General features: G+C 42.1%; 1 protein-coding gene across 11 annotated transcripts in view; it reads right to left on the bottom strand.

Moving 5' to 3' along the window:
- The window catches only part of ABI1 (abl interactor 1), a 136,210-nt gene that overhangs the window by 115,461 nt on the left and 6,904 nt on the right, over positions 1-13,845 (bottom strand). For 6 of the 11 annotated variants that reach the window (XM_025463885.3, XM_025463888.3, XM_025463891.3 and 3 more), the window contains exon 1: positions 2,250-2,525. The exons of 1 other annotated variant lie outside the window; for it this stretch is intronic. In XM_025463885.3, coding sequence (XP_025319670.1) covers positions 2,250-2,366 — 117 coding nt within the window. In that variant the 5' untranslated portion in view covers positions 2,367-2,525. Of the gene's footprint in view, positions 1-1,502; positions 1,525-2,249; positions 2,528-13,845 lie in introns of those variants that run through there. 4 more of the 11 variants (XM_025463883.3, XM_025463886.3, XM_025463884.3 and 1 more) reach the window with 3 other exon arrangements.

The following is a 13,845-nucleotide window of genomic DNA, read 5'->3' as shown; positions in this document are numbered from 1 at the left end:
AGGCATTGAGTCCCTCGTCTGCTCCCTGCATGGAGCCTGCTTCTCCCTCTGCCTGTGTCTCTGCCTCTCTCTGTGTCTCTCTTGAATAAATAAATAAATCTTAAAAAAAAAAAAAAAAAATTACAGAAGAAACACCGTGATTTATCTTAACTAGGAATATTACTAATGAAGTTTAAAAGTGTTTCAGAGTTACATGACTGTGGCAAGAGGAAAGAGGTCAGGAAGGAAAAAAATAAAAACTATACAGCACACAACTACCTGAAAAAAAAAAAAAGGAGTCAATAGACAAGTTAAAACAGGCATTTGCCAACACGTAGCAGTTACCACACCATATATTTGTCAGATTTCCCAACCGCAAAAGAAGCCACCCTTTCATGAAGTACTTATTTATGGACTTCTACAAAGAAATGATTTTTCTGGACTGGGGGACAAGAAACTTCCTGTGCTTTCCCTTTAATTTTCAGAATCTTCAGAACTTTCAGCAAATTGAGATTCACCTCAATTTTAAGGCTTTTCATGTTATGGTGAATACAAGTTGTATATGTTAATATCAATAAACTACAAGACCACTCTTCTTTTTGAAAACTATATTCACTTTTCCATAGATTTTAGAATTGTTTTTTAAAAAAAGGCTAACTACAAAGTTTGCAAAAACAAATACTACAGTAGACATGGTGGCCATTCAAGAAGTTTATTTATCAGAACTCCTAAAGTAAAAAGCTTGAAAAAGTTTAGGAGATAAATTCTTACTGGTGCTACTTAAGACACAATGTTACTATGGAAATTGAGAAATATTCAAAATATCCTGAAAACAGTATCTCCTTCTAAAAATAAAGGAAACAAACCATTTGCCAACATAGAAATTATTGGTTCTTGATAATCACATGGAAGGCATTTCTAGAAATACTTTAGTTCTAAATTGCAATAACTCGACTCTTTCAGAGCACGTCTGGATTATGCCTTATCCTAACAAGCGAATTTTTGATGTCATTATATTGATACAAAGGACTCTACTCCTTAACTGCTTCTACAGCAAACTGTTGGTTTACCCAGCTGAAGATCTACAAACCAAACTATCACAGTATAAATCACTTTCAATCATTAAAATAAAAACCAACAAGAACCTGACATAATTAAAGCCTGAGAATGTTCTAATAAACTTAGTAACATTTAACATTATGGTCCTAGGACTAAATACGTCCGGTAATCTACCTGGATTCATAGTCTATGCATTTACTTAGGTCGGAAAGAGAGAAACCTCAGAAAACAAGAAACCGGCAGTTACACTGTTCTATTTTAAGCTACTTTTAAAGCCAACAGTTCAAGAACTTTTGGGGAAGAGAGAGCGCAAGACATTTTTGCAAGTAGTTCAGAATAATTTATGTTTTACGATAAGGACAGTCCTCACCACCTCTAGAATGCATTATGGTGGGGCGGAAGTGAAAATGCGGGGGGGGGGGGGAACCCGACTTGAAATCGGACAGCCAGGCAAATTTACAAACCTTCAATTACAGGAATTTTGAGATTAACTTCTCTTATGCGCCCTCCCTCGCTCCCCATCCGCTTCCTCCTCTCCTCCGGGAGATCTGTGTAATGTGACTCATGACAAATTTTTTTTAAATAAATAAATAAAAAGACACACCCTCTGGGTTGAACTGACATAATCGCTCCCACCCTGCCCTCCCCCGCCACACACGAGCGCACACACACACATACACCCCGCTTTTCCTCTCCCTTCGGCCGCTCCTCCTTGCCCTCCCCTCTTCCCCCGTCCCAGACCCCTCCGGCACGGACGGCAGCGGGTTCTCCCGGACAGGAGCGCGGCGAACGGAAGGCGGCCGAGGGCAGCGCGCGACCCGGGGAGGGGCGGCGGGGGGGAGGGAGCCCGACCCGGGGGGGCGCTCCCCGAAGGGAGGCGGACGGCAGGGGGGCGCCGGTCTGCGGCCGCCGCGAGCGCCGGGATCCCTCGCCCATTTTCTCTCTCGGCTTCTATCGGCTTCAACCACCGCAGCCACTTCCTGTATCGCAGCCCTATCCCCTCAGCCCGGCCACTTGCTCTCTCTCTCCCGGGCTGGGGCTGGGGCTGGGGCTGGGGCTGGGGCTGGGGTTGAGGCTGGGGCTGAGGCAGCCGCTGAGGTTAGGGCAGCTCCCTACCCCGCCCAGTGGGCTGGTCACTCGGGCGGCAGGCGGCGGATCCTCGGCCCGGCCGGCCGGCTCCCGCCTGCCCCCCGCCCGCCCGCGCGCCTCACCTGTATGTAGTTGTTTTCACAGTAGTCCGCCACCCGGGTCAGATTCTGGTAACTCTCTATCAGGGCCCTCTTGCCAGACGGGATCTCCTCTTCTAGTAACATCTGCAGCTCTGCCATTTTCCACCCCTCTGCATCGCTTCCTCTCGCGTTAAAGAGACAGAGGCAGCAAGGTCCGCGGAGGGGCCGAGCACCTCACAGCCCGGATACAAACCGCCTACCGCCCTCCCGCCTGGTATTGTGGGACGGCACCTCCTCCTCTTCCTCCTCACCCTCTCCACCCCGCTCCACCCACTTCGCGCAGTCGCCTCAATCCCATTCTCTCGCGAGCCTTCACGTCTTTCCCTCCTTCTCCCCGCGACCACGGGATTTTTTTTTTCCTTTCGCAAGGCCTTCAGGGAATTGTAGTCTCTCACAGGCCGTCAAACCAAGAGCGCATGCGTGTAGGGGAACCTCCCGGGGAGGAAAAAAAACAAAAAAACCCAGGGAGGACCGTAAAGGACCGCCCAGGGAGGGGGTTAAAGGCGGAGATTCCTGACATCTCCGGCAGATGGCACCATAGAGAGAGTCTAGAAAATAAAATCCTTTCCCGAGGGAAGACTTGTGAATATTGGCAGAATTTGGTTGATAGGAAATGTCAGTGAATCAGAGATATCAACACTGATACGGGATTAAAAAGGGCTAGCATATGAAGAGATCCAAATCTTTACTCCCTGTCTTCTTAGATGTAACGCGACTCTGGCTTACTTCCTCCACTCTCCATTTATCATTTAAAATTTAGCAAACATTTGTCATTAAAGCTCTGTACCAAGCAATGTACTAACACTGGAGGTACGAGTTGAACAAGAATACTCCGTACCTAAAGATTCACAATTTAAAAATACACATAATTTCAGTGTTATTCCGTCCTAATTGCTTTTTCTTTAACTCTTCTTTGCAAGTATCTCCCTATACTTTTTTTTTTTCCCTTAGATTTTATTTCTTTATTCATGGGAGACACCGAGTGAGAGGCAGAGATGCAGGCAGAGGGAGAAGCAGGCTCCATGCAGGGAGGGGACTCGACCCCAGGACCCCAGGATCACACCCTGGGCCAAAGGCAGATGCTCAACCGCTGAGCCACCCAGGCTGTCTGCAAGGAGGCAGTGCATGAGGACTGTCTTTAAAGGGGGTAAGAAGGGCAGCCCTGGTGGCTCAGCGGTTTAGCGTCTGCTTTCAGCCCAGGGTGTGATCCTGATCAAGTCCCATGTCGGGCTCCTTGCACGGGGCCTGCTTCTCCCTCTGCCTGTGTCTCTGTCTCTCATGAATAAATAAATAAGTAAAATCCTTTTTATTTTTTTTTAAAGGGGGTAGGAAAAGGCGGCATGGTGACATATGGAATATTCCCTTTTTTGGGAACTGTGCCTAGTTGTAAGTAGCCCACTGGTTAGTTATGGCCTATGGATATTTTGACGTGGGTCACCTGATGGGCCTGTGTTCAGCCAGGTGGTCACTATGACCCTTTGTACATCCATTCTCAAGACTGTTTGCCTAAAAGTGGACTCTACAATATATTAGTATTTTTAATGTGATTTTTTTTAACAATGTGATATATTCTTTTTTTTTTTTTTTTTTTTTTTTTTTTTTATTTATGATAGTCACAGAGAGAGAGAGGAGGCAGAGACACAGGCAGAGGGAGAAGCAGGCTCCGTGCACCGGGAACCCGACATGGGATTCGATCCCGGTTATCCGGGATCGCGCCCTGGGCCAAAGGCAGGCGCCAAACCGCTGCGCCACCCAGGGATCCCCCAATGTGATATATTCTTAAATTTGGTTTCCACATGAGCCAGATTTAACTACAGACATCACTAAGCTTGCTTATATCTATATATTGATACCTTTTTTTTTTTTTTTTAAGTTTTGGTTGGCTTTTGGTAGTTGGTTTTTTGTTTTTGTTTTAATCTCTACATCCAACATGGGATTCCAACTCAGGACCCTAAGATCAAAGGTCTTCTGTCTGAGCCAGCCAGGTGTCCCCACATAGTGATACCTTTTAACAACATTGGGGAGGTGATCCCTGGGTGGCTCAGCGGTTCAGCACCTGCCTTTGGCCCAGGGCATGATCCTGGAGCCCCAGGGTCAAGTCCTGCATTGGACTCCCTGCATAGAGCCTGTGTCTCTGCCTCTCTTTTCTCTCTCATGAATAAATAAATAAAATCTTAAAAAAAAAAACACAAAAAAAACCAACATTGGGGAAGTCAATAAACAGGTGCCCCTGCTTTACTATTTTCAAAGTACTACCAGATTTCTCTCATGCCCACAACTCTGAGGAATAAATGACCTAAAGATTCTCTTCTATCTTTACTAAATATGGAAATTTAAGCTAGAAAGCAAAAGAGTTTAGCTAAGGACACTGGAAATAGTAATCAAGTGCTTCAACTTCTAGATCAGTGATCATTCCTACTATCCAGTTAAAACTATCCATTCAAATACTTGTGGTTCATATAAAATACATTCAAAGAAGTTATCCCTCATACCTTTAAGGTAATTTAAGGTAATTGCTATCCTCTGTATTTTTATTTAAAAAATAGTTTCCCTGATAATTACAGTCTATAATCTGGCAATATTTCTTTATTAAAACCAAAGAGTGTCAACTACACTTCAACTTAAAAGGGGTTTGTGGAGATAAAACTGTAAAACACAGCACCATACTGTAGCTATGGGCTTTCAACACAACTCAAAATAAAAAATATTATATGCAACAAGATCCAAAACATAGGTAGGTAGATAGATAGATAGATAGATAGATAGATAGATAGATAGATAGATGATATACACGCTGGTATAAAAGTTTTACAAAACTAGGTATGCCTGGTGGCTCAGTGGTTGAGCATCTGCCTTCAGATCATGATCTTGGGGTCCTGGGATCGAGTCCCATGTGGGGCTCCCTGCTCAGTGGGAACTCTGCTTCTTCCTCTCCCTCTGTCCCTCCTTCTTGCTCCTGCTCTCTCTTTCTCAAATAAATAAATAAATAAAACCTTTAAAAAAAGTTTTACAAAACTAAATATGATTACTCTGATATTTCCTGTTCTATTTTATTTTACGTAATGTTGATAAGGACCACTGAATTCATTTCATGACCCACAGTTTGAAAACCATTTTTCCCTCCCAATAAATTAAGCTAAGAACTTAACTGACTCTAAGGACAAAATGTGACTCTATACCATAAGCATATGTTACTATCATAAATTTAGGTTAAGTTACAAACATAAAAAGTTACTAACAGATAAACCAGAAAAATGTATATATTCAAAGATTTAATAGAATAAAATTTAGCTGAAGGATCTAAATGTCTGTACTAAAACAACTTCCTTATACACCCGTATTCAAAATCCTAACAGGTTTTTAAAAATTGACAAGGTGATTCTAAAAATTATATGGAAATGGGGCAGCTCCGGTAGCTCAGCGGCTTAGTGCCCGGGGTATGATCCTGGAGATCCCGGATTGAGTCCCACGTCAGGCTCCCTGCGTGGAGCCTGCTTCTCCCTCTGCCTGTGTCTTTGGAAGTCCATCTTTGGAAGTCCATTAGTCAGCCTACTATAGCCATCATTAAAGTTAAAACACTATGCTTAAAAAAAGAATACTGTTAAGAAAGTGAGAAGATAAGCCACAACATATACATTTGACAGAGGACTCATCCTTAGAATATAACTTTAAAAGATTCCTCCAAGTCAAGGCACCTGGGTGGCTCAGTCGGTTAAGCATCTGATCTCAGCTGGGGTCACGGATCTCAGGGTCCTGGTTTGGAGTCCTGCATTGGGTTCCCTGCTCAGTGAAGAGTCTGCTTCTTTCTCTTCCTCTGCCTCTGTCCCTTCCCCAACTCCTGTGCCCTATCTTGCTCTTCACTCACTCTCTCTCAAATAAATAAATAAATAAAATATTAAAAAATTCTTCCAAGTCAATACAAAAAAGATAGTTCAGAGGTGCCTGGGTGGCTTAGTGGGTTAAGAATCTGCCTTTGGCCAGGACGTGATCCCACAGTCCTGGGATTGGCTTGCTCAGCAAGGAGTCTGCTTCTCCTTCTCCCTCTCCTGCCTCTCCCCACTGTTTGTGCTCTCTCTCTGTCAAATAAATAAATGAAATCTAAAAATAAATAAATAAAGACAACTCAATAAAAAACAGACAAGAGAACTACATTTCACAAAAGGCCAATAAATACAGGAAAAGGTACTCATTACTCATCAAGAAAATGCAAACTAAAGCCATACTAGGGGCACCTGGGAGGCTCGGTCTATTAAGTATCTGTCTTTAGCTCCTGTCATGGTTTCAGGATCCTGGGATCAATCCCTCATAGGGGGGATCCCTGGGTGGCGCAGCGGTTTAGCGCCTGCCTTTGGCCCAGGGCGTGATCCTGGAGACCCAGGATCAAATCCCACGTCGGGCTCCGGTGCATGGAGCCTGCTTCTCCCTCTGCCTATGTCTCTGCCTCTCTCTCTCTGTGTGACTATCATAAAAATAAATTAAAAAAAAAAATCCCTCATAGGGCTGCCTGCTTCTCCCTCTCCCTCTCTACCACCCCCTTACCCCACCACTCGTGTGCACTCTCTCTCTCTCAAACAAGTAAATAAAATCTTTAAAATAAATAAATAAATAAAATAAAGCCATACTAAGATAACACTGCCCTGCACCAGGATGTAGTGTAAATTTTTTTCAGATTTTCAATTAAGTAATTAATTTATAGAGCATGGGGGCACACACACGTGCAAGGGTGTGGGGAGAAGAGTGAGTGAGAGAAAAACCCAACTGGATTCCACACTAGTGCAGAAGCCTCACACAGAGCTCAATCTCATGACACTAAAATCATGACCTGAGCCGAAATCAAGAGCCTGCTGCTAAATGGACTGAGCCACCCATGTACCCTGTAGTATAAATTTTAAAAGACTACACTACATGCCCATTAGAATAGCTACAAAAAAAATATCCTGACATTAGCAGAGACATTACATCTTATATATTACTGGCTACAAACTACTGCAGTCCCTCTGCAAAGCAGAGTATAGCAGTTTCCTATAAAGCCAAATATATACCTAATATATAACCTAGCTATCCTACTCATAGATATTTACCTGAGAGAAATGAAAATGTATGTTGGCACAAAAACCATTATGTGTGAGATCCCTGGGTGGCTCAGCAGTTTAGCACCTGCCTTCAGCCCAGGGCGTGATCCTGGAGTCCTGGGATCGAGTCCCACCCACATCAGGCTCCCTGCATGGAGCCTGCTTCTCCCTCTGCCTGTGTCTCTGCCTCTCTCTCTCTCTCTCTCTCTCATGAATAAATAAATGAAATCTTAAAAAAAAAAAACATTATGTGAATGTTTATAGTAGCTGTATACATAGCCACTAAAAGCTGGGAACAACACAAATGTCCTTCAACCAGCTATGGATAAACAATAGAATACTATTCAGCAACAAAATGTAATGAATTATATACTCACACAAAGTCATGGGTAGGGCATCTGGGTGGCTCAGTGGTTGGGCATCTGCCTTTGGCTCCAGGAGTGACCTCGGAGTCCTGGGATCAAGCCCCACATCAAGCTCCCCACAGGGAGCCTGCTTCTCCCTCTGCCTATGTCTTTGCCTCTCTCTGTGTTTCTCATGAATAAATAAACAAAATCTTTAAAAAAAAAGTTATGGGTGAATCTCAAATGCAATTTGCTAAATGAAAGAAGACAGACATACACACGACTACATATTGTATTATTTCATTTATATGAAATTTTAGAAAAGGCAAAACTGATGATTAAAAAATCACATCAGACTTTGCCAGAGGCCAGACTCCAAACAGACACAAATTAACTTTTAGAGGTGAGGGAAATATTCTAGATCATGATTGTAGTGATATGACTAAACGTACTTCTCAAACTTTATTGCACACTTAAAATAGGTGAGTTTTATTGTAATCTAACTGAAGCTGACCCCAAAGAAAGTATAGGCAGAAGAAAAATCCCTTGCTTCAAATACTAAAGAACAGGGGGGAAAATCGCATCTTTTGTTGGCTTTGATATAGGATAAAAAATCACACAACCCAAAAAGATAGGAGACAACTTGCTTCTCCAAGTTAAAAGGTGACTAAATGGTCAAGAGTTAACATTAAAATGGCAAGCAAACGTGGTGACACTAAATTAGAACATCATAAGAACTTCTGAGTTCAGTTTTTTTCCCATAATGTGCGCTTTTATACTATTCACTTATGTAGTATTTTTCTGTGGATTTTGTTAAAATAAATTAAAATGAAATGTCTTTCAAAGAAATCCCAACAGAATAAGGAATAAGAGTGTCTGTATTAAACTAAATGATGTATACTGAGGCCGGAGCTGAAAATCAGACCTTATACATTTCATTTCATGGATGTCTAGTCAAGATAATCAATTTGGTCATGAAAAACAGTTTGTAATTGCAAAATCTGCACATATGCATGGAGATAAATTGAAATTTCATATATTCAACTTTGAAATAGCAGATTGCTGATAATCATAAAAATTTAATTCAGAGTGATTAAGAGATGTGCCAGGAAATGATAATTTGGACTATCCTGGTACAAGATTGCTTCTCTTGCTATCTGGACACAAGTGACACTGCAAACTTAGTGAATCTCAGACTCCTGCACAGTTAATTCACATATCGCATCCCAGGATACTAACTTGGAATTGTGTAGTTAACAAACCAGAATGTAGATAAGAAACGTGGTATAATGGAAAGAAACCAGGAGTCAGGCAACCAGGGTTCTCTTCTCTGTCCTTCCTTGTCCTCATCCACCACACTATGTGACAGGGTCACAGAGAGGGTGCCTTGGTGGCTTAGTCGGTTAAGCATCTGCTTTTGGCTCAGGTCATGATCCCAGAGTCCTAGGATCAGCCTTGCTCTCTTTCTTTCTCAAATAAATAAATAAACATCTTTAAAAAGGGGGCAAGGTATTAGTCGGCTCAGGCTGCCAAAACAAAATACCACACAATGAGTGGCTTAAACAGCAGAATTTTATTTTCTCACAGTTCTGCAGGCTAGAGGTCCAAGATTAAAGTGTCAACCAGGTTTGGTGTCTCCTAAAGCCCATCTCCTTGACTTGCAATGGTCATCTTCTCACCATATACTCACGTGGGACTTTTCCCTGGTATCTATGTCCTGCTCTTGCCTTTTATATTTTTAAAAGATTTTATTTATTTATTCATGAGACACAGAGAGAGAGAAAGAGGCAGAGACACAGGCAGAAGGAGAAGCAGTCTCCATGCAGGGAGCCCGACGTGGGACTCGATCTCGGGTCTCCAGGATCATGCCCAGGGCTGAAGGCGGCACTAAACCACTGAGCCACCTGGGCTGCCCTGATCTTGCCTTTTAAAAAATATATTGGGGTGCCCATGTGGCTCAATGGTTCAGCATCTGCCTATGGCTCAGGGCGTGATCCCAGGGTCCTGGGGTTGAGTCCTGTATCAGGGTCCCCACAGGGAGCCTGCTTCTCCCTCTGCCTGTGTCTCTGCCTCTGTCTGTCTCTCATGAATAAATAAATAAGATCTTACAGAAATAATTAATTAATTGAAATATTTATTTATTTATTTATTTATTTATTTATTTATTTGAGAGAGAGAGAGGGAAGAAGGCAGCATGGGAATGAAAGAGAAAATCCCAAGCAGACTCCATGTTGCTCACAGAGCCAGAAGCAGGGCTCAATCCCATAACCCATGAGATTACAACCTGAGCCAAAACCAAGAGTCAGGACACTTAACTGAACCACCTAATCACTGCCTAATCTTGTCTTTTGATAAGGACACCAATCATACCACATTAGGATCATATCCCATGACCTCATTTCATCTTAATTACCTATTTAAAGGCTCTATTTCCAAATACACTCACATTCTAAGGTCCTCGAGGTTAGGACTTCAATATATGAATTTTGCAAGGGACATGATTCAGTTCACTACAGGACATTCTAGGATTAATTGACATCCCAGGTTCTACAACCCTCAATTATGACCTCTCTTTGCTTCTTTTCAAATTAATAATACCATCCAGGAATCCTCAGAGAAGGAGGGTGAATGGAATGATCTGTTCAAACAGTGTAGCAAGGCCCACACAAGACCAGAGGATTTCAGGAGACAGAATGAATTGTAAACCTTCCTTTCAAATTTTATTATAATTGGTGGTGGACATTCTTTCATACAGAGTCATCATATTTGCAGCAGGCCAGACCTATAGGCTGGTTTTCTGGCAGGTCTGATTATTCATTTAACATGGGGGAAAGGGCTCCCTTAGACATGTTAAGTCAAGCCCCTGCAGAACCTTGGTGTTATTTTAGAGTGCAGCAAGCTGTTATCCTGAAATAATAAAAAATTAGCAGTGGCTAAAAATGCAAAGTACCTGGAGTTCTGTAGGGAAAAATATAGCCTTTAAGTGAAATCTCATGCTATTTTTTCTTCTCTTCCAGAAGCTATAATATTTCCAGCATGGTTTGAATGAATTAATTTCTTGTTAATTTTGGAAGCTGCTGAATCAACACATCCTCCTCCACCTCTCATTTTCAGCTTCAACAAGATCCTGCAGGCATTTGTGACAATCAGAACTGTTTCTGGAACAGCTGGTCTCACCAGCAATAACAAGTAGCTCATTCTTTGAACCTAGCAGAGAATCGGCTAATAATGGCCCTTCTCTGAACTTTGTCCCTCCAACCTTTCCAATGCTTTTACAAATCCCTCAGTGTTAGAAATACCTAGAGTAATTTCTCTTTTCCTGACAAATGAACAATATAATATTTAGAAGTTCTATAAACAAATGACAATCCATGTAAAGTTAGTATTCTTTAGTTGGATGTTACAGAAAACAAAACCCAATGTAGTATAAGACAGAAAAAGACAAAAAAGGGAAAAAGAAAAGCAGAAAAAAGTCCTCATCATGAAAATTCAGGCTCACCCACAGAACTCAAAACTACAAATGCAATCAGTCATAAAAAAAAAAAAAAATACTAGTGCAAGTCATTTGGAAGGCCATTAGGAACCCAAGTAGTATTCTCTCTCTCTCTCTTTTTTAAGATTTTATTTATTTATTTATTCATGAGAGACACCCAGAGAGAGAAGCAGAGACACAGGCAGAGGGAGAAGCAGGCTCCATGCCGGGAGCCTGATATGGGACCTGATCCTGTGACTCCAGGATCATGCGCTAAGCCGAAGGCAGATGCTTAACCACTGAGCCACCCAGGCATCCCCCAAGTAGTATTCTCATTTAGTGTCCAATTTCTTTGTAAAGATTTTGGGTTTTTTTGTTTTGGTACCCTTCGTAAATGGTGAAGAGCATGGCAAATGTATGTACCAAATGTTTCATCTTTACCACACAATAAATCCATCCTCTGGGATACCTGGGTGGCTCAGCAGTTGAGCATCTGCCTTTGGCTCAGGGTGTGATCCCGAGGTCCAGGGATCGAGTCCCACATTGGGCTCCTTGCAGAGTGCCTGCTTCTCCCTTTATCTATGTCTCTGTGTCTCTGATGAATAATAAATAAATAAAAGCTTTAAAAAATAATAAAAAAACCATCTTCAGCTCAAATTCCTCAGTTCCAAACCCATGTCCCCCCCACCCTTTTTTTTGGTGGGCAGCAAAGTTTATTGAATGATGACGTTTATTGAGCAATAGTAAGTACAAAGCTCCCGAAGAGGGAGCAGACCTGAGAGGATTGCCCTCAAATCCATTTCTCAAAAAGAAAATCTTTTTATTCCAACTGGAATTGGCTCTTCTTTCCAATCATCAGCTTTGGCAACAGGGACATGTTCAAACAGCCTTAGCATAATCACTTGAACGCCCTGAGATTGGTGTGGGAAGTTTCCAGAGAGACTAAATAATCAAAGAAAATAAGTGTCAGGTGTTCACTACAACTGGGAAAACTTGTGCAATACATAAACACGTGGTTGGGTGCTATTTGTGCAATCCTGCAGGTTACTCATACACAAGAGCATCTGGGTTTCTCCCCAGGATTTTATGCTGTTCTTTTTTTTTTTTTTATGCCGTTCTTATTTGTTGTTTAAGAACATTTCCCAGCTAATTCTGTAATGTCTATATTCTTTGTCATTTGCTGCCACTGCAATATCTACTCAATGTCCCAGTGTCTCCTGGGCATGTACATAACTCTGCATATAGTCATGGTATTCTAGATCTCCAAAAATACATGTTGCTGCTTTTCAAAACCCTCTGTGAACATCTCATTCTCCACATTCTCTTTTTAAATTTTTTATTCAATTTCTGTTTGCCCCACCTATTATTGCTGCCATAGCCACTGCAATGGTAAACAATTAAAACTGGTTTTTTGCTTGTTTGTTTTTTAAAGATTTTATTTATTTGACAGAGAGAGATCAAGAGAGCACAGCAGGAGGAGCTGTAGAGGGAGAGGGAGAAGCAGACTCCTTGATGAGCAGGGAGCCCCATGCAGGGCTCCATCTCAGGATCCCCATATCATGACCTGAGCCGAAGGCAGATGCTTAACTAACTGAGCCAACCAGATGCCCCAAAACTGTTTTTTAACAAATACCTTGAGGATAGGATTGTTAGTGCTAAATAAGTTCTGAGTCAAATGAAAGATAAATTCTGAGAATAGAGCTTTTCAAGGGAGTTGCCAGCAAAGTCAAATAGCGATAATTCTCTGGGGATTGGACTTTTGGGGGCTTTCCCAATCTGTCCTTCCCCATCAAGAGGCTGCTAGGATGATGCTTTTCAAAGCACTATGATTGCAAGATAGCTTGTTTCAAGGCTACTGTAGAGCTAGGGAGAGAGGGATGGAAAGAAGACAAATTCAAACGCCACATGTTTATTGTTCTTACTAGATTTAGCTATTTTTTTAAGATTGATTTATTTGAGAGAGAGAGAGTACAGGTGTGAGCACAAGAGAGGGAAGGAGCAGAGAGATATTGGGAGAGGGAGACTCTCAAGCAGACTCCCCCAGAGCCCAGAGCCCTGAGCCCCAAGCCTGGAGCCAACTGGGGGCTCCATCTCAGGACACAGAGATCATGACCTGAACCCAAATCAAGAGTCAGAAGCTTAACTGACTAAGCCACCCAAGTGCCCCTCAGCTATTTTTCTTGAATGAATGCTCCTTTATTTCCAGTTATTTTTTTTAAATTTTATTAAATACTTTATTTATTGGGGCACCTGGGGGCTTAGTTGGGTATCTGCCTTCAGCTCAGGTCATGATCCTGGAGTCCTGGGGTTGAGCCCTAATGGGGCCCCCTGCTCAGTGGGGAGCCTGCTTCTCCCTCTGCTGTTCATCCCACTCCTGTGCTCTCTCTCTCTCACTCTCAAACAAATAAATAAAATATTTTTCTTAAAGATTTCTTTTCTTTTAAAAAAAATATTTTATTTATTTATTTGAGAGAGATAGGGCAGAGGGACAAGCAGACTCCCCACTGAGCACAGAGCCCCATGTGGGGTTCCATCCCAGGACTCTGAGATCATGACCTCAGTCAAAGTCAGATACTTAACTGACTGAAACACCCAGGTGCCCTATAGTTAATTTTTAATGGTTATGGTTAATTTCCAGAATTTGGTTAGTTGCCAGAGTTTGGATAAAAATGATTTTTGCAATTTTACCA

The sequence above is a fragment of the Canis lupus genome, chromosome 2, assembly GCF_003254725.2.
Source record: "Canis lupus dingo isolate Sandy chromosome 2, ASM325472v2, whole genome shotgun sequence".
Lineage (NCBI taxonomy): Eukaryota > Metazoa > Chordata > Mammalia > Carnivora > Canidae > Canis > Canis lupus.
Note: the sequence above shows the minus strand (reverse complement) of the source record. Positions and strands in the feature narration are given on the sequence as shown.